At 40.4% G+C, this 23,690-nt stretch overlaps 2 protein-coding genes across 10 annotated transcripts in view; one reads left to right on the plus strand and one right to left on the minus strand.

Annotated features, from left to right (window-relative positions):
• Positions 1-12,147, plus strand: part of LOC144305297 (uncharacterized) — a 39,074-nt gene extending 26,927 nt beyond the window's left edge. The window contains exons 1-3 of one of the 6 annotated variants that reach the window (XR_013372349.1): positions 5,835-6,067; positions 11,352-11,433; positions 11,994-12,147. The gene's annotated coding sequence lies outside the window, so the exon portion shown is untranslated. The other 5 variants (XR_013372347.1, XR_013372345.1, XR_013372346.1 and 2 more) reach the window with 5 other exon arrangements.
• CEP97 (centrosomal protein 97) overlaps positions 1-23,676 on the minus strand; it is a 40,380-nt gene extending 16,704 nt beyond the window's left edge. For 2 of the 4 annotated variants that reach the window (XM_077884038.1, XM_077884036.1), the window contains exons 1-6: positions 23,317-23,674; positions 6,630-6,778; positions 4,457-4,599; positions 3,668-3,826; positions 2,390-2,491; positions 440-553 (exon numbers count right to left, since the gene is read on the minus strand). In XM_077884038.1, the coding sequence (XP_077740164.1) occupies positions 440-553; positions 2,390-2,491; positions 3,668-3,826; positions 4,457-4,599; positions 6,630-6,672 (561 nt within the window). In that variant the 5' untranslated portion in view covers positions 6,673-6,778; positions 23,317-23,674. Of the gene's footprint in view, positions 1-439; positions 554-2,389; positions 2,492-3,667; positions 3,827-4,456; positions 4,600-6,062; positions 6,367-6,629; positions 6,779-23,316 lie in introns of those variants that run through there. The other 2 variants (XM_077884037.1, XM_077884039.1) reach the window with 2 other exon arrangements.
• Between the last annotated feature and the right edge of the window lie 14 nt (positions 23,677-23,690).

Below are 23,690 nucleotides of genomic sequence, written 5' to 3' on the forward strand. Positions count from 1 at the left end.
AAAGCAACAAGTAACACTCTGATATTATCCACTGACTTTCAAAATTCCATCAGTATGACTATTTGTCCCTGCTGCACAAAATCCCTTACAGAGTATCAGCAGTGTTTTCTAACAGAGAAAATCCTATTTTGAAGACATAATAGCAGCAAAAGTGCACAGTATCACTTATTGACCCCTTTAATGTAGTTACACCTCTACCACAAATCAGTTCTGGATGGAATGATAGTTGCAGCATTACAAATGAAATTAAGCCTTAATGACCCACTAACATTAAGAAAAAGTAGAAAGAAAAATAACGATCATTTTGAGTCAAGTGTTTCATCTTTTTGGTAATGTCTTCCAAGATATACACGGTTTATAAATGAGGTCACAATTCTCTCCTGAGTCTCTTCCATACTTTGCAGTTTCCTGGATCCCACAGAATACCCTCAAATTTTACCTCATTTAAGTCCCGGATTTCATTTTCTGCCAAGGAAAGTATAGCAAGACTCCTGGGTAGATAAGCAGGTGCCATTCTAAGAGAGGTGATGATGTTTCCATGTAAAAGCAGGGTCTTGAAAGTAAAAACAGGATGAATTACAAATAAAAAGATTATGATCTATTTTGACATAACCAAAATGGTGCATATAAAAATAAAGGAATCTATTTTATTAGACTTTTCATCACTTAAAAAACAAAGACTATTCGTGCTACAAGGGTCCTAGGTGATCTTCTGGTCCAGCTCTCTTTTCATGTCCATATTTTAAGCTCAAGAAAGTTTAAAGATTTGTCCAAGAACACATGCTTGGTGTAACTAGCATTTTTTGAGATTTAAGTTATTAAAACTTGAGCAATCTCCAACATATTGCTCATTTCCTTTTAAAAAATCAAAATTGGGGCACCTGGGTGGCTCAGACAATACAGCATGTGATTCTTGATCTCAGTGTTGTGAATTCAAGCCCCAGGTTGGGTGGAGATTACTTAAAAATAAAATCTTAGGGGATCCCTGGGTAGCTCAGCGGTTTAGTGCCTGCCTTTGGGCCAGGGCACGATCCTGGAGTCCCACTTTGGGCTCCCGGCATGGAGCCTGCTTCTCCCTCCTCCTGTGTCTCTGCTCCTCCCCTCTCTTTATCATAAATAAATAATAAATAAATAAATAAATAAATAAATCTTTAAAAAATACAAAATAAAAAAATAAAATCTTAAAAAAAAATCAAGGGGTACTGAGGTAACTCAATTGTCAAGCTTCTGTTTCTTGATTTTGGCTCGAGTCATGATCTCAGGGTCATGAGATCAAGCCCCTCGATGGGCTCTGGTCTGGACAGGGAGCCTGCTTAAAATTCTCTCTCTCCCTCTCTCTCTGGCCCCCCTACCCCCTCACATGCTCTCTCTCTAAAATAAATAAATAAATAAATAAATAAATAAATAAATAAATAAAATTTTAAAAGTTCAATCAAAATAAAGGATGAGAGAGGTGAAATAAAACATTCATTAAAACAATCACATACAAAGCTAATTTTCCAATAGAGAAAGAGGTAATCCACAACCTATAATTTACAATTGTATTCTCTTAGAAACTAAGAATTTAAGAAAGGAACAACATGCTACTTGAAGATGAAGCTGACTCAAAGTGAGTCAGCAACAATGAAAAACAACTGAAGGCTTTGAATACCCAGGCTTCTGATAAAATAATCATTACAGAAAAAAAAACTCCTTTAGTTCATCTGAATTCTCGTACTATCTGGACACATTAGATTGTTTAGAGTAATTGTCACTAAAAATGACTTATGTTAAAGATGTGGGGAAAGTTGAGCTAATAATATGGCTTCCAAGGTTTAATGAATTTGTCTGATGGGAATAATATCTAATGATGCAAAAACATGGAAAAAGCCTACATGTTTCTGAAGCTATAATTGTAACTGTTTATTTGATGGCATGATACATTTCCACTCCGTAAAAAGTACTATACGCTACAGGTTTACTTTTAAAATAAAGTGAAATTACTTTTGATAATTTAGTGATACCTAAAACAAGCAATCCCAATTTAAAAAAACAGACTCAAATTCAGGAATGATCACTCTCAACCTCACCAACACATTACATATCAAATAGCTAAAGCTGCTAGTGTTGGCTGGGCATAAACGGGACTTCATTATGTTCATAGGACGGCAAGTAAGAGTTAACCTTAACTACAATGACCAGTTTTAGTTAAAATAAGTCAATTATAGCAACTAACAACAAAGAGCCGCATACTTAATTTCTGGTACTCTAATAGAATTTTTATCATAAGGTACACAATCTGTTCTTCATACAGAGTAGGCTTATTTTAGGCCAATCAGATCACTTTCTTCTGACATATTAGTATAAAATTTCAGAAATGACATGAAAATGTCAGAAATGACACACTTACCTTCAGTGACACCAATTTAGATAGATCACCTATCTGGGGTATGTTATTGTCTGATAAATCAAGGTGCTGTAGAGCTGCGCAGCTACTGATTTGTTCCATGGCCTATCATAAGAAAAGCATCGCACTAGTTCACGTACACAAATCAAAAAATGAAATTCTTCCCTAGTTCCTCACACCTGAGTCTCCTGCCTCCTCTGCTTATTACTGGGAGCAGAGGAGCAGAGTTTAGCAAGAGAAAGCGGAAGTAGTAACAACAGAATTTGGTTAAATTGTTACGTAGCAAGCCTCTACCATCATTAACCCTCTGAGAATAGAGGATCCTATCATCCCAGATATTTACAGCTTGAAAAAAACCTTAGTAATAACACAGGACAGCTGATATAGTATACAGAGTTTACAAGTTAAGAGAGGAGTCGAACTGCATGGATTCATATCCTGGCTCTGCAACCTCCTGGCTATGTTAAGCAAGTTACTTTATTTCTCAGTACTTCAGTTTCTCATTTACGCAACAGACATAACGAGTATACCCACTTCATAGGTTGTCATGGCAGTGAATGAGTTAGTACAGTTAAGGTGCCTAGAATAGTACATAGCATAAAGTAACTGATCAATAAGTGAGTGAGCTATTAATAGCACTTAATTGAGTCCCCTCATCTAACATATTAAAAATAAGACACAAATATATTTTTTACACAAAAATATAGTTACTGGAATGCCTGGGTGGCTCAGCGGTTGTGCATCTGCCTTTGGCCCAGGGCATGATCCCGCGGTCACGGGATCGAGTCCCATGTCGGACTCCCTGCATGGAGCCTGCTTCTCCCTCTGCCTCTGTCTCTCTTATCTGTTTATCATGAATAAATAAATGAACTCTTAAAAAAAAAAAAAAGGTTACTAAGGGATAGAAGGAGAATCGGAGAATCCAGATCTCTTGACTTTTGAAACATTATATTCTCCTCTATACTATTTAACATTTACTTACAGCGTAATTCAGCATGATATAGTAGCCCTGCTAACATTTCATTGTTTCACTATTTTTCTAAGTATAATACAGACAATTCTTTTCCACATCTAAAAGAATATTATACTACATTATGTATTTCAAAATAAATTATTTTTTCTTCTGTTTATGTTAACTGAAAGTATCCCTGGGAAGTGAGAGTAGGTACTTTTACTTTTTATTCTATTTATTTCTATACTGCTTGAATTTTTTTTGCAGTGAATACTTTTACAAATAAAAAAAAAATCTGTAAGTACTAAAAGACAAAGGAAACAATTCACCTTGAGATTATTTCCTGCCAAATTCAGCCATTCCAAATGTACTAGATCCTTCAGCCCTTCCACATAGCCAATGCTATTATGAGGCAAATTTAAAACCCGCAGTTGGGTCAGTTTGGCCACACCCATCATTCGCACCAGCCGATTATTAGCCACTGACAACTGTGGAAAGAAAACATATCATTACTCTTAGAAATAAAATATGCATATTACTTTCACATGAGGGTGGTTAAATGGCCAAACATTCCCAAATATACAAACCTGATTTGAACTTCTCAAATATTTTGTCTAAATACGCTACAATGTAAATATTTGTTGTTAAGTTGTTCCTAAGCAATGGAAAATATACATAAAGCTGAGCAATCAGACCCTCTTCAACTGTTCAAGAGAAAACATTTTTAACAGAGCAACTACTTGAGAATGTGAGTTCCACTAGAATGAGGTCCTAATCCTGTCAAAATCTAGAACAGTGCCAGACAGATGAGGAGTCCATCTTTTGTTGACAGAATGCATGAACTCTTTACCTCCATCATGATGTAAAGGGTTATCTTAACAACACAATGCTTTGCCAACATAATATGCTTTGTTTTTTTAAATAAATGCTTCCTTCACTAGTCTATTTTAAATGTAGCACAAATGTGTTTATCTTCAAGGAAAACTGTCATGTAAAAAGTTAAGGTAACATTTACTGCTTTCCCAGCTTGCCGAGTTACTTTTCGTTAACGTTATTTTATTGTTTTGTATAATAATGAACTGGTCTTATATAACTATTTCCCAGATAACAGTACCTACCTGTATTAATCGTCGGCATTTCTCAAGATTTTCCAACTTAATAATCTGATTTTTATCCAGAATCAAAGTATGAATATCAGCTTCACAGGGTAAGTTTGGACTTAATTTCTGTAGCCCCTGTCCTGACCAGTTGACCACTGATCCTTGAAATAGAGAAATTGTTACAAAACACAAATACAATAACTGACCATAGGAATAGAATTACATTCACAAACTCTATAGTTAAGAGTTAGAAAACACTGGAGCATATAAGTATCAAGATTTAAAAAACTAAGGCAATTGAGTTCTAAATGACCACAGATTGAAATTGCTCACCTTCCCTCAGAAATATCATATTACACCTAGAAATTTGTGATACTCTGCTCAAGTTTTTATGATCTAATATTTTGGAATTTTTCACAATGAAATAAGAACTATTGGGGGCCTGGGCGGTTGGGTCCTTGGGCTCAGGTCATAACCTCAGGGTGGTGGGATGGAGCCCTCCATCAGCTCCACCCTTAAGATTCTCTCCCTCTCCTCTTCTCCCCTACCCCTTCATCCCCCATGGCCAGCACAGGTGAAGCACAGGCCCATGCACCCTCTCTCTCATTCAATAAATAAATAAATAGGAACTATTACTTCCATATTTTGTGGCTAAGTAATGATTGTATTTTTCAAATGGAACTAACCTTTTGATAGAGATCAACCTGCTTACAACCTAACTACCAGTATATTCTAAAGTGCCCAAACTTTTTAAAAATCAAAGTATAATTCAGTTAACTTATCTACAAAAAGGGAACAATACACCTAATTAATTAAATTGAGGTGGGGATAAAAAGAGAAACCATATAAACAAAGCAGCCCCATTCCTGGCATCCAGCACTCAAAAACGTAATTTAGTTTCACAGACATTCAAATCCTGGCTTCCCATTAACCACTGTGGTATCTTGAGCAGGTTATTGATCTCTTTGGGGCTCACTTTTCCACTCTGTAAGATGCGAGTGATAATAATACCTGCCTTATAACGTTAGTCTACAGAGAAAATGAGAGCATGCAAAAAAAAAAAAAAAAAAAGAAAAGGGCACTCAGTACATCGTCTGGCTCCTATAACAAGTGCTCTGAGGCTGTTCACTGCTATTATTTCAAGTTCCCTTGGTGGACCCAAGAGGTGGAGTTCAAGAGAAGCAGATTATCAAAAAGGGGTGGGGCCGCAGAACCTGCCAATTTCAAATTTATACCCAGATTAAGATTACTGTAGGAAATAATTATGCGAGGTTGCTCTCCTGAAAGGTCTCAACGTGTTTTCATTGGCTACTGGATCCCAGCATTTGGGGGTGGTCGTGGGGAGCCCCTGGGAATTGGGTGAACGCTGTGTGCTGTCCGAAGGAAAATTCCACGGGGTCGACAGACCTCATGGAACCTCCGCCCCCCGCCCCCCGCCCGGAATCGCGGCCCCCGATAACGACCCCGACCCAAGCCCCGGGGAGGCCTCGACCCGCCGTCCGACCCCCGACCCAGAAGGCAGCTGCGGAGCCTCGGGGCTGTAACCAAAACAAAGGAGCTCGGCTCCAGCCAGGCGACTCCGGGCCACGGAAGCCCGCACGCGCTGGGGAGCGACCGAACCGACCTCAGGTCCTGCTCCCAGAACCAGGGGTGGGGAACTGGGGCTCTTGGTCCCCCGAGATCTTATCACGGCCACCGAACACTTCCAAAAAAGGGGTTAACGTCGGTCTCGGGAGCTAGGTTTGAAAGACGATTTCCTGAACGTGACGGGGAGCCGAGAGGAGAAGGGAAAGGCGTAAAGCCAAGGAGGGAGCTCCGGCAATTTTCCCTCGGGGACCCAGAATTCAAAGTAAACACCCAGGAAAGGTCACCGCAGCCCGAAACCCACCACCCGGGCAGCCTCAGAGGCGCGGGAGCCAGGCGCCCGGCCGCGCAAAGGGCCCTGGGAATGTAGTCCCCAGCCCGGGCCTCGCCGCAAAGCCGCAGAGCGAGGCAGCAGCCGGGAACTACAACTCCCAGAGGGGAGCGCGGCCCCGCGACGCCCACAGCCCCGCATCAGAGCAGCTGGTACAGAGCTGCTGCATCCCCAAACCCAGGTTTCTTCTCTCCGCCAGGCAACTATTTAATTTAGTTCCACGGAGTAAATCTTAGGACTCAAGGGCTCGGGGCGGGGGGGAAGGGACCGCCTTACCTTCTCCAGGGGGCAAAGCCGCGTCGACGCGCGCCACCGCCATACTTCCCGCTCGCTAATAATACGAGCAACCGTCCTCCAGCGGCTCGGAGTTTGGAGTCAGGAGGACGGAGCCGGAAACTACAGCTCCCAGGATGCACTGCCTGCGTCTAATGATGTAAAACTCGGGTTAGACTGAGCCGCAGTGGGTTTAGGAACCCGGGTCAGCCCCTTACCGGACACATAAGCAAGCTACTGAGAGAGGATCGTTTTTGCTGCCTTTAACAGGTGTCTGCGAAACTTGACACTTTTACCATTGAGATCATCATAAGGTCTCAGATCGAATTGGAGCGCTCACTGCTAGAAGTCTCTGGGGTGGCCGCCCCCTTTTTTTGGACAATTCTGAATAAGTTGAAAGCGTCTTACTCTGCTAGAGGAATGACTTGCGTAATCGTGTCGAGATAGCCAAACGGATACATTTCACTTGAAAATTTAAAGCATTCTGGGATAGAAGGTTTCGCACAGTATTTTTAAGTGGTTCTTGAATAACATAACTTGGGACCTAAGGGTGTTTTTTAAGAAGTATGAACCTAGAATTTTTGCAACGAGTATCCAAAAGAATTTTACAGTGTAGTCACCAAACTCAAGAATTACACAGCCTGACTCAAAGGGAGTAGGCTCACACTTTTGCTATAACTATGACCTGCTAACTAGTATGATTGTATCTATTAACACAAGATCTCAGCGAATGGAGAAAGAAATGGAAACAATAATCTTCAGAGACTTGAAGTGAAACTGAACTAGCGCTTAAAAGATGGGTAGAGTCTAAAGAGTTCAGAGGTAGATAAAAAGACATTAGCATAGACTGCAAGTGGGGGCAGGTGGTAATGAAGCTGTTCTCACAGGAAGTGAGAAACTAACCTAATAGGATAGAATGTACAAAGGGAACTTCCAGTTTCTATTACACATGCCTCCATTCCCTCTTGCAGCCTTTACTCCAACTCCCCACTTTCTGAAACAGCAATGTACAAAATCTCTGATCATTTCTGCTTGGGAAAATAACAGTAGCTCACACTTTTGGATTCCCAGGCCCTTGATCCTGTGAGCCTTCCTTCCTTCCTGGGTTCTCCTTTGATCTCTAGAACTACACCTTCCCCTTTGTCTTTTTTTTTTTTTTTAATTTCAAGTGTTAAATTTCAATTAGTTAACATATGGTAAAATGAGTTTCAGGTGTAGGGGCACCAGGGTGGCTCAGTTAATAGAGGGTCTGATTCTTGATTTTGGTTCAGGTGGTGATCTTGGTGTCATAGGATGGTGGGAATCCAAGTTGGGCTTCATGCTCAGTGGGGAGTCTGCTGCTCTCCTTTCCTCTGCTTTTCCCCTCCAAGTAAATAAATTTTTAAAAAACTGAGTGTCAGGTGTAGAATTTAGTGATTCATCACTTACATATAACACCCAGTGCTCATCACAAGTGCCCACCTTAATACCCATCACCTACTTAACCCATCTCCCTGCCCACCTTCCCTCTATCAAGACTCAGTTTGTTCTCCATAGTTAAGGGTCTCTTATGATTTGCCTCTCTTTTTTTCCCTTTGTTCATCTGTTTTGTTTCTTAAATTCCACGAGTGAAATCATATGGTATTTGTCTTCCTCTGACTCTCACCCACCTTAACTCTTTTACTCTATTTCTCACTGTTGTATTCTGAAGACAAACTTCCTAGTTCTGAAGAGGTAATTAAGACTAGGAATCTTTCTCATCTAACCAAGAGACTCCTTATTTAGAAAGCACAATCTTAGTATAAAGGTGTAAGAACAAAGCAAGTTTTAGTACTACCTCCTACTTTTGTTCTCTGGAATATCTGGTGAGGATTGAGAGTCTCTATCTCAGGAAGACAGAAAGGGTTTACAGTTCTCTCCAATTTGGCAGGATAATGACCTGGGAGAGGGATCCTGGGCCAGAGGGTCCCTGAGGAGCACAGGTTCCTAAAAGTGTATAGCAACAGCAGAATTAGAATTTTGTCTGGTTCATCTGACCCAGAATGCAGAGGAAAGTACTCCTTTTACAAAGTCAATGAAGCATAGTTATGGATCCATAAAACAGTGGCCAGATATTTCTGGGCAGTCCCACATCCTAAGTGAACCAGCAACCCTTTAAAATCACAGGGCAGGGCAGCCCGGGTGGCTCAGCGGTTTAGCGCCGCCTTCAGCCTAGGGCCTGATCCTGGACACCTGGGATCGAGTCCCACGTTGAGCTCCCTGCATGGAGCCTGCTTCTCCCTCTGCCTATGTGTGTCTCTCGTGAATAAATAAATAAAATCTTAAAAAAAAAAAAAAAAAGCACAATAAAATCACAGGGCAGAGACTCTTTTGTGCTTCAGATACAGCTTGTACATCTAAAATCAAATTGCTACACTTTAAATTGTCTCACCTTGTATATCTTTTAAACCTGCAAGCTCAAATCAAATAGGAGGATTCTACTAAGCAATACTATGAACCTCTCAACGAAGTAGCATTGTTTTTTGGTCAAGTCTAGGCTCCATAACACTTTCCTTCCTATCATCACAGTGTTCCTGATCTCTGCAATAGCTAAAAGCCCTGACTCATGTCCTGCATCTCTAATGCATCTGCCCACTGCTACAGGGGTGACTAAAACACCTATATCATGTTAATCCCTTCCTCAAATACTTCCCTTTTGAAATTCAACTTCCAAGGGCCAGCCTAATCTGATCTCACCCTACCTCTCACCATTCATTCCACTAATTTTCATTTGGTGTTCTTGAGTGACAGATTGACAAAATGAAACTTGTGTTTTAGAAGGTTAAACTGCTCATATAACAATGATGCACTGAATAGTAGCACAGTGGCAGGAAGGAGACTGTTTTAACAGTGGAGGATAACCTTTAAGAGGGCAGTTTCAGGAGAGCATTATATACAAGTTTAGATAACACAGAAAGACAGGAAGCTAGAACAATATTTGTGGATAGTACAATACATCTTCACAAAACAAAGCAGGTTTTCTTTTTTAAGATTTTATTTATTTATTCATGAAAGACACAGAGAGAGAGAGGCAGAGATAAAGGCAGAGAGAGAAGCAGGCACCATGCAGAGAGCCCCTGATGTGGGACTCAATCCCAGGACTCTAGGATCACGCCCTGGCCCAAAGGCAGATGCTCAACCACTGAGCCACCCAGGTGTCCCCAAAGGAGTTTTTCTAATTAGGATGAGAGCTTATATTTCAAAAAAATAAATATAATAATTTTGAAATTTTAAAGCTTCAAAACTGCACAGCTCTTAATGATGCAGATTGGCCTGGTCTGAGGACCCAAAGGGGGTCCCATAGGACCAGCCAACAGGATCCTTGGTGTTGTGCAGGAAAGAAGAAAACACAAGCTGAAAGTGAGAGCAGAGTTTATTGAAGATATATAGAGAGAAGATTACAGATGGAACATCTAGGAGATCCAGCAAGGAAAAGGAAAATGAATCTCCTCTTTGCTTGAGGTCTGCAGTTTTTTCTGAGGACGGTGGTCAGGTGTACGTGTCCTGTCAGGCATCTAGTACTAGTCAAAACAAGGGCAAGTACATCTAGGTACTAGTCAAAACAAGGGCAAGTATTACAGTGTCTCCAGAAGCCATTTATGCCCTGGAGCTAGGGGTCCTGCTGTCAAGGTGTCTGGAGTAACTGGTCTTAGAAAACATCACGATGACCTCACCTAGTCACTCCTTAGATGTTATCTACTGTCCTGGAAGACTCCAAAGAAATCACTAACTCCTTGACATTTACAAGGACGACATACATTATTGGTACTTTAAGCCATGTGTATGGCAGGGATGCAGGTCTTAGCAAGAATATAAGCAGGAAAAGGAGCAAAAAACTAGTTGTTTCATGGGGTCCCTTTAGTTTCTGTCTCAATATAAGGAATTTTGGGGAAATTTTGATACTGTTAAGATTTTGAAAATGATTTTTTTACAATAAAAAATATTTATGTGAAGTTTAGGTGCAAAAAATGTTTTCTTCTTTGCTCACTATTCATTGGGAGACTCTTATAGTCTTGCTTTCTTATATGTGACCTATGTAAGTCTTTCTCTTCCATGTGACATGGAAGGAAAGAAAGACTGCCTTCCCATAGATATGATGATATATCTATTCATGGGTTATCTAGAAATCCTAAATGACTACTAACTTTCCTCATTATTATTACTTAATAGGTGTCACACAATAACAAAACCCAAATGTGCAAAAGCTATACACTAATATTTTCGTGTGTTTTTCTGTCCACTTGTCTGGAAGAAAGGCTGAAATTCTTTCAGATTACTGAAGTGGTCTGTAAATTAAAAAAAAAAAAAAAGTTAGAACCAAAGTTTAAAAATTTCAGCAAGAAAATCCTACAATAATATTATTTGGACAGAGAAGCTGATTGCTCTGCCTTATTATTATAAAAAGATTCCATTTGTGCTTCTGTCCAGAGATTAGGGCTGAATAAATAGGAAGCTCTTCCAGAGAGAGGAAACAAAACAGGTTAGGGAACCAGTGAATGATTATCTCCACCAAGCCCACTGGATGTAAACTGCTAGCTCACCATTCTCTAAAGCAATTAAGATTTCTTTGGTGGACAGAATAGTCTTAAAGCATCAGTTATAAATAAATGGATAAATTAATTCTAAATAAACGTAAGCACCAAAATAATGAATATAAAGGAGTTGGCCATCTCAATGATACACTAAAATTTTTATTTTTTTCCCCAGGTAATACATCAGCTAATATATGAGAAAATAAGGTGGAAGTACAAATAAATTTCAAGAATAAAGCCACTCAGATATTTTTCAGGTACCTTTACCTAATTAACTGTGAAGAAGTTGTCTTTTGTATAAAAGAGTAATACAGGAATCCTTGACACATTTTTATTTTATTGATCATGTTTTTTGAAGTGTTTCCAAAAGGCAGTGAAACCTATAAAAGTGATTCATCATATTCTCAATTGAAAATTAAATGACGGACTGTGTAAATAAAAAGTTTTAACTTTCATTTGAGAGAGAGTGAGCATGAGCAAGTAGAGGGACAGAGGGAGAGAAAGAAAGGAGGCTCAAGCAGGCTCTACGGAGGGCTCAATCCCACAACCCTGAGATCATAACTTGGGCAGAAATCAATAGTCAGATACCCAACCTACTGAGCCACCCAGGTGCCTTGACTCATTTTTAAAAATGAGAGGATGTGATGGTTCATTCTATGTCCAGTTGGCTAGGCCACAATACCCAGATATATGATCAAACATTATTTTGGATGTTTCTGTGAGGGCATTTTTGGGGTAAGATTTACATTTAAGTTGGTAGATTCTGAATAAAAGACTGCCCTCCATATGTGTGGTGGCCTCATCCCATCAACTGAAGATGTGAAGAGAAAAGACTGACCTCTGCCAAACAGCATGGAATTCTGCTGCAAAGGGCCTAAGGACTTAACTACAACACTGACTCCTTGCTGGCTTTCCAACCTGCCAGCCCACCCTGCTGATTTTGGACTTGGAAGGCTCCATAATCATGCAAGCCAATTCCTTAAAATAAATCTCTTCCTAGATATTTGTGTACACACTATTAGTTCTGTTTCTTTGGAGAGCCTGTAATCAGGGGTGAGTAGGTTGGGGGGGGAGGGGGGAAGAGGAATAGTCAACTTCCAAGTAGCTTTTAAATACTTAAGTTTTGGGACACTTGGGTGGCTCAGTGGATGAGCGTCTGCCTCTGGCCCAGGGCGTGATCCTGGAGACCCGGGATCGAGTCCCACATCTGGCTCCCTGCATGGAGCCTGCTTCTCCCTCTGCCTGTGTCTCTGCCTCTCTGTCTCTCATGAATAAATAAATAAAATCTTTAAATAAATAAATACATACATACATACATACTGAAGTCTTGGGCAGCCCAGGTGGCTCAGCGGGTATAGCACCAACCTTCGGTCCAGGGCATGATCCTGGAGACCTGGGATCCTGGAGACCTAGCTTTTAAATACTTAAGTCTTGGGACACTTGGGTGGCTCAGTGGATGAGCGTCTGCCTTTGGCCCAGGTCGTGATCCTGGAGACCTGGGATCAAGTCCCCCGTCAGGCTCCCTGCATGGAGCCTGCTTCTCACTCTGCCTGTGTCTCTCCCCTCTCTCTCTCTGTCTCTCATGAATAAATAAATAAAATCTTCAAAAATAAACAAACACTGAAGTCTTTTAGGGGGGCAGGCATGGAGCCCAACACAGGGCTTGAAGTCATGACCCTGTTATTAAGACCTGAGCTGAGATCAAGAGTCTGAACCACTGAGGCACCCCAATACTGAAGTCTTTATTCTGTTATTATATAGTATGGTCCACCTCATTTGGACTTCCATTGATATCATTTAGAGATATGAAAAACTTGGTCAATTCGGAATAGACTTCTCTGAAGAGAAAGAAACTTCAAAGTATGGATGAATTATGTGCCTCTGATATATGGCATATAACAGTGTAGCTGGTATAAGTGATATATCCATAGTAATTATCGGAATAGCTTTGCTACACAGTGCCTGTGCACAGAGTATTACACAAGTTTTCAAAACTATTTTACAAAGAAGATAATATCCAGAGGAGTCTAAATATTGAGATGTTCTCTTTGTCCCTCAAGATACAGCTTTCTATTTTCAAATAATGTAGCGTTATCTGTTTATTTTATTTTTTTTTAATTTTTTTTTTTTTATTTATTTATGATAGTCACACACAGAGAGAGAGAGAGAGAGGCAGAGACACAGGCAGAGAGAGAAGCAGGCTCCATGCACCGGGAGCCCGATGTGGGATTCGATCCCGGGTCTCCAGGATCGCGCCCTGGGCCAAAGGCAGGTGCTAAACCGCTGCGCCACCCAGGGATCCCGCGTTATCTGTTTATTTTAAAAATATGTATTATTGTAAGAATTTTAGCAAACAGACAAGCAAAAATTAAGGTTTCTATAATCCTCCTACCCAGAAGACACTGTTGGTGTGTTTCTTTTCAATCTCTATTGGTAGGAATATATCTAGACTACTGCCTCGCATATTTTTTAAAACAAATATGGGTATATACTATACATATTTTTAAGAAATGTGTTTTGAGGGGATCCCTGGGTGGCTCAGCAGTTTGGCGCCTGCCTCCGGCCCCGGGGCCCAGTCCTGGAGTCCCGGGATCAAGTCCCACATCGGGTTCCCGGCATGGAGCATGCTTCTCCCTCTGCCTGTGTCTCTGCCTCTCTATCATGAATAAATAAATAAATCTTTAAAAAAAGAAAAGAAAAGAAAAGAAATATGCTTTGAGGGATGCCTGAGTGGCTCAGTTGGTTAAGCATCTGCCTTCAGCTCAGGTCATGACCCCAGGATCCTGAAATTGAGCCCCACATTGGGCTCTCTGCTCAGTGGGGAGCCTGCCTCTCCCCCTCTGATGCTCCCGCTCTTTGTGTTCTTTCTCTGGCCCTCTCAAATAAATAAAATCTTTAAAATAAAAAAAAAATAAAATAAAAAATAGGGCAGCCCCGGTGGCGCAACGGTTTAGTGCTGCCGGCAGCCCAGGGCGTGATCCTGGAGACCTGGGATCAAGTCCCACATCGGGCTCTCTGTATGGTGCCTGCTTCTGCCTGTGTCTCTGCCTCTCTCTCTCTCTGTCTCTATGAATAAATAAATAAAATCTTTAAAAAAAATAAAATAAATTACATATGCTTTGAAAATTTCCCTGTGACTTATTTTTGCCCATCTCTTACCCTTTAAAAAGTTTTCACCTTTTCTTCCCGTTCCAGTTGAAAGGATAATATCAAGCAGAACTATATAAAGTATATTGATATGCTGAGAAATGCAAATATGTTAGCCTTTTCTCTTCTGAAATTGTACTTTTAAAACTTTGAAATCACTAAGATTTTCATATTCAGCCACAACACAAGGTCTATAATACAGAAGAAATATGAGTAGCAATGTCTTTAAACTAAAATACAAATTCCCAAGGGGTGCCTGGCTGGCTCAGTCAGTAGAGCATGTGACTTAATATCAGGGTTGTGAGCTCAAGCCCCTCTTGGGCATAGAGCTTACTTAAAATTAAAAAAAAAAAAAAAGAAAGAAAGAAAGAAAAGCTGGTGAAAAGAAAATGGTCAAGAAATTCACAAATTCTTTTTCATCCCTTCAAATAAAATAATAAACTAAAAAGGTTACCATATATAGTAACCTTGGTTACTTGGGTTGGCAAACTATGGCCTATGGGCTGAATATAGTCTACTTCCTGCTTTTGTACAGTCTACAGCTAGTTACAACTTTTACATTTTATGTGGCTGGAAAAAAAATTATATGTATCAGTAAGTAAAATGTTTTGGAATACAACCATATTTATTTATTGTTGTAGCTGTATTTAGAGAATAGAATATTCATAATTGAGACATAATATATGTCATTCTTATCACTTCAGACTACTGCTACATATTAAAAATCACCATAACACATTTTACTTGACACCATTTCAAACCCATGCATATCACCATACTGTGACCTTTTTTATTACTAATATATAACTATCATGCAAAACAAGAGTATTCTTAAAATAGTCCATCTTCAAGATACAGTTAAGTATGGATTATTTTATCAAATTAGATTGCAAAGCAGTTTCTTATACAATAACCATTATATCTGTTCTTAAAGAATACAAAAAAAAAGAATACAATATATGTCAACCTTACCAGATTAAACAGCCATCAGAATATTCCCAAATCTTAGGAATCAATGAGAAAAGTCAGAAAATTTTTATATCTTGTCATCGTAAAATTTCTTCAAAGACAGAAGAGTAAAAGACTGCTACTAAAGTAAGTTCCCAAGTGGCTCATTTGTTAGCCAAAGAAGGAACGTCATTTACTTAAGGTCTGTTAATTAAATGATGTTTGACTGCAGTTGCTGAAGAAATGTATCCAGAAAATATAAACTAGTTTAAGACCATTAGCTTTTAGATAAGAATGACTAAAAAGCAAAGTGTTAAAGATGCTGGGAACAGCACTGATAGTCAATTTAGTGAAGAAAATTATTTTGAATGCTTTCCATGGCTCTTAATGAATGGATAGGCATTATTGAGACAGCTTATTTGTGTCTGTTTATTCAAAAAGTCAATGTTTGAAATGACTGAAGAACAGCCTCTATGAATAGGCTACATGAAACAGGTGAGAATATTTTTAAAGAAGTTGAGAAAACACTGATTATACCTCAAGTGAAATCAGCTATGATGTGTTATAACTTATGTAAGTAGTTAAAGGCTCAGTTTGACAGATTTACAACACTTGTGAAAATGTAAGGTGTTAAATCCTGTGGTTATAACATCATTGTATTATCAGTCAACAGGTACTTTGTGCAAAACATTTGAATCTACCATGCGTTATTGAACCAGTAGTGTTAACAATAAACTTCTTTTGCTCTCATGGACTTGATTTGCTGTCAGTCCATGAATTCTTGTCAGAATTAGCAGCTGAATATCCTGACGCCCTACCACACATCATTTGATAATGTTTTATTCTGATTTTTTTTCAGATTGATCGACTGATTGAGACAGAGAGAGAGAGAGAAAGAGAGAGAGGGGGAGAACACAAGCTGGGAAAGGTGCAGAGCTCCTCCCTGCTGAGCATGGAGCTGGGTGGGTGCAGGGCTCAATCTCATGACCCTGAGATCCTAACATGAGCCAAAACCAAGAGTGGGATGCTCAACCAACTGAGTCACCCAGGCGCCCCAACAGTGATTTTTTTTAAAGCTCAGAGTAAAGATTGAAATTTTTCTAAATGAAAAGATTTCCTCTGACCACTACTACAGAACGCTAACAAGGCTTTAAAATTCATTTTTGCTGATTTACTAATTTTGATCATTTAATGATGCTTCTTAATGAATTTAACCTAACAGTATAAGACAACACAGCACTTACATGCAAAACTTATTCAAAAGTAAATCCATTTTGGCAAAAAAAAATAGCATTATTAGATTTACAAGTTAAAACAAAAAGAAAAGATTTCCATTCTCACACAAATTTGCAGTGGTTATATTTTTGAGCCCAAACTACATTTTTAGCAGTATTGATAGACCTCCATGAATATACAAAGGAAATTTCTATATTTTAAGACCCATTTAACTGTGCAATTGAGCTTTAACTTAACTTTCAATTGTTAGTAATTACTAATCATTCTAAAAGGAAAATATCAAAAGTATCTAAATCTGTAATTGCATTCCAAAAGATTGACCTGCTCATTATATGCCCTGCAATTAATATTAATATTTACCAGTTTTTATCTGAGTGAAAATAGATTTTCCAGTGTAAATCTCCTTATAGATCAGGATTACAACATTGATTTGAATGGTAATTGATTTTAATGGTAAGGAATAACTTCGATCCCTAATTAAGAGAAATGTCTATCCTCCACCTCTCCCCAAAAGAATTTCATTTTTCTCTTTAGTGGACCTGTTTTACAAAAACTCATACTCAATACTGTGATATTTTAAACCTCATCAATGAAAATATTGTGAAATTTTTTTTCTCATTTTATAAATGCCTATATAATGTCCTCGATCTTGCTTGTTAGTCCACAAAGCCTAAAATATTTACTATTTTCAGACCTCCGTTTTAGATGAAGTAAAATCTGAGTAGGAATTTAGCCAGTGGGAGGAAAGATTCCCACCCAAAGAAATACAGCTTGAATTCATGAATGAGAACAGAATATGAGAAAGAATAAGCAGATATATACACACACACACACACACACACTGAACAGTTACAAACGCCATGCTTTGTTCCTCTTGCATTTTTGAGCCAATTGGTAATACCAGTTTCTTCCAGAAGATGGCTCCCTTTAAATATTTTCCAACATTTTATTATGAAAATTTTCCAACAAATAGAAAATTTGAAATTCTGTGAGCACTCGTAAACTCCCTACTTCGATTCTTTTATCATTTTATTATGTTTGCTTTATCACACATCTATCCATTTATGTATCCTTTCATCCATCTTGTTTTTTTGAAGTTTCAGTACATGTCCCCCATTAAGCCAATGTTTCATTAACTAGTAACATGTTTTTAGTTTCCTTTTATTTATTTAAGATTTATTTTCTTATTCATGAGAGAGAGAGAGGCAGAGGCAAAGGCAGAGAGAGAAGCAGGCTCCATGCAGGGAGCCCGATGTGGGACTCGATCCCCAGATGTGGGATCATGCCCTGAGCTAAAGGCAGACGCTCAACCACTGAGCCACCCAGGTGTCCCAGTTTCCTTTCTTTTAAAGTAGAATTTACATACAACGAAATTATAATTGTTTGAAACTTTTTATCAGGGAAAAATATTTAAAAGAATACATAACAACCTAGAGACTATTTTAATGAACACTCCTACCTATTACTAGCTTCAACTCCTATCCAGTCCAGGTCATTTTTTCATCCATGCCCTAACCCACTGTCTGCTCTCTTATATTAAGATAAATCGCCCCGCATCAGGCTCCTGGCATGGAGCCTGCTTCTCCCTCTCCATCTCTGCCCAGCCCCCATCCCACCCCCATGTCTATCATGAATATATAAATTTAAAAATCTTTAAAACAAAAAAAAAAGACAAATCCCAACCATCATGCTATTTCTCTTTTCCATCATGCTATTTCATCTGTAAATATTTAGTATATATCTAGAAATATAAGAACACTTTTTAAAATTAAACATGACCACAATGCAATTAGAACACCGAAAGGAGGGGATCCCTGGGTGGCTCAGTGGTTTAGCGCCTGCCTTCGGCTCAGGGCGTGACCCTGGAGTCCCGGGATCGAGTCCCACATCGGGCTCCCTGCACGGAGCCTGCTTCTCCCTCTGCCTGTGTCTCTGCCTCTCTTTCTCTATGTCTCTCTCACGAATAAATAAATAAAATCTTTAAAAAAAAAAAAAAACACCGAAAGGATTAACAATATATCCTAGTATCATCAAAAATCGAGTCAGTATTCAAATTACCCCTGTGGTCTGTCCAGTATGTTTGTTCAAATCAGGCCTCAAATAAGAACCATATGTTGCAATTGGTTGAGGAAGTTCTTAAATTTCTTTTTATCCATAGGTAGAGCCACTTTCAAGTTGTGGAACCAATGCAGTTGCACAGGCCTGATGCCCAGAACACTTAGGGCTTAATGCTCTGCACTTGCTGTCTTGGAAAGCGATCATTGTTATGTGTTCTGTAAGCGAAGTACAACATGGACAATAGGGCATACGCCTGGGCCTTGGAGCTTCAGCTCACAGGCAGGTCCACTTCCGGCTGCCACACTTTCTAGTGAGTGTTCAGAGAGTGGCTGGTTCTGCAGTTTGCTAACACTAGCTCCTGCACTACACTCACCGAAGCTAGGGACACTGCCATGCACCCCGCAAGCAGCTGGATGCCCACCCCATCCAGGTCCCATGTACACAACACATCCCACAGAACTGCCTATTCCATATGGGTTAGGCCAGGAGTACAGTGTAAGGAGAAGGCCACGGCCTTCTCCCACCCTCTGTGGGGTGTAACATATTGGTCTAGAGCCTCATAGTAGGAGAAACCCAAGAGCTGGCCGGGCCCCATGTGTTCCAGTACATGCATCAAGTGACAGGGCGGGTCCCTGGGCACCTGAGGGGCTGCACGGCCCTAGCAAATGTCCTTGCCTGAGAGAGATGACGTTAAATAGCAAATGAAAAAACACCATGAGAGGTCAAGAGATAGATTACCGAAGAAAGGAAATAGCTTAGTTATTTTATACCTTTACCCTGATATTTGAAAAAGGGGACCCCTCTTTCAGTTTACACTGGAAATTATTTGTGCAGGTAGTCCTATCCATAGGCTCTAATCTCCTTTCAATTCACAGATGCCAATTGCATCCATGTGGAATTGTTTCACATGTTCCTGTCCCCTGTATATCATATAATTAGTAGTTAGATATGAATACTTGATTAGATTTAGATTTTAAAGAATACTCATAACTTATTTTAATGATGCTTCATAATTTTATTGTTTAAGTAATCTCTACACCCAATGTGGGGCTTGAACTCATGACCCCAAGATCCAGAGTCACATGCTCTATCAATTGAGCCAGCCAGGCATCCCTTAATGCTTCATAATTTTAAAGAAAGTTTTTTTTTTTTTTTAAGATTTTTATTTATTATTTGAGAGAGACACATCATGTGAGAGAGGGCAAGGGGAGCTGCAGAGGGAGAAACAGGCTCCTTGCTGAGCAGAGACCCTGACATGGGGCTCAATCCCAAGACCCTGGTCAGGATTATGACCTGAGCTGAAGGCAGTTAACTGAGCCACCTGGGTGCCCCAACTTCATACTTTTTAATGCCGTATAGTTTTGTTGTTTTTTTTTTTTTTTTTAAGATTTTATTTATATGACAGAGAGTGTGCATGCACAGTAGCACAAGCAGGGGGAGCCTGAGGCAGAGGCTGGGTCCCCACTGAGCAGAGAGCCTGATGTGGCGCTCAATCCCAGGACCCTGGGATCATGACCTGAGCCCCAAAGTTAGCTGCCTAACTGACTGAGCCACCCAGGTGCTCCAATGCTATATAGTTTTTAAACCAGTTACTTTCTAACTTAGTTATAAGGCATTCCTTTCAAAGCCTTCCCTGAAGTCCATGCCTGAGAGTCTTGGGATTGACCAGCCTTCCAGGAACTATGGTAGTAGATTCTAAAAAAGGTATGTCCCTCCCACACCTGTGAAGAGAACACTATGGGAAGAAACACTAAAAATGGAATGTAAAGTCATTCCAAAGGCATTCATGTTTACATTCCTGTCGTTGTCTTACTAGAACTTTATGTGGCTTTTAGCACTGTCAAGTCTCTTCCATAAGCTTCTCTGAAGTGACTGTCATGTATCTCTGTTTCCTTTGACCTCATCTGCCCAGGCTTCTTCAGATAATTCTCTCTCCATTTCCCTATCCCTTAAATATTGGTATTTCTGGATTCTTTTGCACGGACTCATTCTAGTTGCTCTATCTAGAGTTGGTAGACACAGAGATGCAATATCCACATCCCTCTTCAAGCAAAGGCTTGCTGCCAAACAGTGGACATTGATCATTATCACTGGCATCCTCAACTCGCAGTAGGGTCTGGCTTAGCTACTGAGAACCACCTTACTTGGCTCATGATTTCTCTGGGGGCAACACACATCCAGGAACAAGGTGGGGGTATAAACGGGGTTGATTATTTGGCCCAACATGGAATGCTCTGACAGGCAATAACTGTTCAAGAGCTCCTGCTGGGATTGACTGAGGTTTAGTTGGACTAGTAATTTATTTAACTGCTGCTTCATATTGCTTTCTCCCCTCTCCTTTCACAGGACTTGATCCCTAATGAACATCTTGCATGCTAAACGCAGTCTCAGGAAGCGCTTCCAAAGAAGACAGCCTGTAACACTAGGTGATGTTATCACACATATTCTATCACCTATATGTCCATTACTCTTAAAATATATCCTCTTCCGAATACTCTTTTGAACTTGTTTAACGTCCTAGAACACAGCTCCACCTTAACATGCTATAGGCACCTTGAGCTCCAACTTTGCAAAATTGACCCTTTGCCTCACAAACATGCTTTCTCCTATCTGACCTTTGGATAAATGATACAATTATTCACTAAGTTCCCATCTTCACAATTTCCTTACCTTCTCTATTAATTATCTATTGCTATGTCAGAGTATTCCTGAACATAGTTTTTTAAAAAAAGAATTTATTTGAGAGACAGAGAGTGCAAGTGCATAAGCACAGCATGGGGGAATGGCAGAGGGAGAAGTGGAAGCAGGCTCCCTGATTCAGAACTTGATCCCAGGACCCTGGTATATGACCTGGGCAGAAGGCAGATGCTTAACTGAGCCGCTTAGGCGCCCCTAAACATAGCAGTTTAAACCAACAAACATATATGATCTCATAGTTTCTCATATAGAATTCCAGAGGGTTTATCTGAGTGGAAACAGAAGAGAGAGGAACATGAGGAACATGTTCTGTCCCTGAGCTTTCAGAGTCTGGAGCAAGGATACTTGATTTCAACCCAGTGATATTTTAGACTTCTAGCCTGCAGAAACGAAAGAATACATTTCTGAACTTTTAAGGTACCAAGTTTGCGGTAATTTGTTACAGTGACCATAGGAAATTAATATAGCAAGTAAGTATAGTGAAAGGTGAAGAGGCAACGAACAGAAGAATGCTCTGTTCTCAGGAGATACAGGAGGCTGAGAAGGCCAATGTTGGTTCAGTATTGCTCCATAAAAAAAAATAATAAATGAGAATGAAGGACAGCTGAGCCTTTTGCCTATAAAAGAGAATGTTAATAGGTGCCTGAGTAGCTCAGCTGGTTAAACAGCCAACTCTTGGTCTCAGATCGGATCTTGATCTCCGGGTTGTGAGTTCAAACTCCGCATTAGGCTCCAAACAATCAATCAATCAATCAATCAATCAATCAATAAGAGTGTAAGGATAAAGTCACCAGAAATTTATAGATGGTGTTGGAAGCCGTTTTATGACAGTATATAAAATACTTTTAGAGGCTTCTGTATATTTTCTTCTTATTCTAAGAGTGTTTGAGCATAGTTTAAGGTGTGATATATACAATGTGTTACAAAGAACCCTAAGATGCCAGCTCAAGAATGCCCTCCAAGAAAGAGTAAAAGCCCTAAAATCCTTAAGGTCTAGTTTTCTGCTTTTCCTCCACAGAGCTACTCAGGCCAAACTTAATTTTGAAGACCAGTGAAATAAAATCTTCCTAAAATGCTTGGGAAGGTACTATAAATCCTGGGGTTCTGTGGATCAAATTCCTGCTTATAAATCTTGGCCCCATCTTCTACTCATTCCAGCTGGGCCTTATCGCCTATAGAAGCCAGGTCGTTTTCTTCTCTTTTTTTTTTTTTTTTTTTCCCAAATGATCAAACATCTGTTTAATCAGGAGTGATTTAAAACAAAGAGAGCAAATAATAATAATAATAATAATAATAAAAAACAAAGAGAGCTGTATCAATGTCATAGCTAAGTTCATCAAGCCATGGGAGCCCGAGGCGTCCATCTGCCCATAGTGTATTTAAACAATGTATTCCAAGTAACCAGGTATTCTGAAAAACTGGTAAGAGTTGGTTGGAATGTCAAATTCCTCCCCTTTGCTTTTTGATTCCACGCTGATCTCTATTAACTCATTCTTATTTTTTAAGATCTTATTTTTAAGTAATCTCTATGCCCAAGGTGGGGCTCAAACTCACACTCCCAAAATCAAGAGTCACACGCTCCACTGACTGAGCAGCCAGGTGCCCCTCTATGAGCTCATTCTTGAGACTGGTCCCAGCATAACCGTACAGCTTCCAACATCTTAACATCAGTCAGCCACCTCGTTGACTTTCCAGATCTTTCCACCTACCACTTACCGATGCTTTTTAGAGGGAGCAGCTTATACAGGCAGCATCAATCATTGCATTTTTGTTTCCTAGTCAAATCCTGCAAAACGCCATTCAAGGACTGCCTCCTTCCATTACCCCCCAACATGCTCCTTTCTAGCGTCACGGGGCTCAAGCTATTGAGGCACTGCCCCCCCCCCCCCCCCCCCCCCGTGGCCTTGGCCAGGGCTCCCTTTCCCAAGCCTCGGGGCAAGGGCTTTGCCCATCACTGTTCCACCACCCGCCCCCGGGCTGCAATAGGCGGAAGGTGACGCCTCCTCTTCCCAGACAGGCGGCTGTCACTTCGCAGGGCCTCGGCGCGTACTCACTGGGGATTTCGTAAACTCTACACAAGTGCGTGTAAATGCTCCGGCATACTCCCTAGCGCAGAAAGAGAAGTCCATGAATGCCGATCAGTGCAAGGCGTGGGAGCCACTTCAGATCGCATTACTATTTTCCAAAGCTGAAACCATTAAAATTTGATTTTGTTGGTGAAGTTCGTGGGGCAGCACGGAGCTGTGTGACTTGAAGTTTTACCTGTGGGTATTGGCTGTCGGTCACCGGGCTGTGCACGTCCCACTCGGCGCGGCAGGACCACGCTCAGGACCCCCGACCGCAGGAGACGCCACCACCGCGAAACCGACCGCGCGCCCCGCGCCCCGCGCGCCGGCTCCGCCTTCAGCGGAAGGAGGCGGCTGTGGCT

The sequence above is a fragment of the Canis aureus genome, chromosome 35 (assembly GCF_053574225.1).
Source record: "Canis aureus isolate CA01 chromosome 35, VMU_Caureus_v.1.0, whole genome shotgun sequence".
In the NCBI taxonomy this organism is placed as follows: Eukaryota; Metazoa; Chordata; class Mammalia; order Carnivora; family Canidae; genus Canis; species Canis aureus.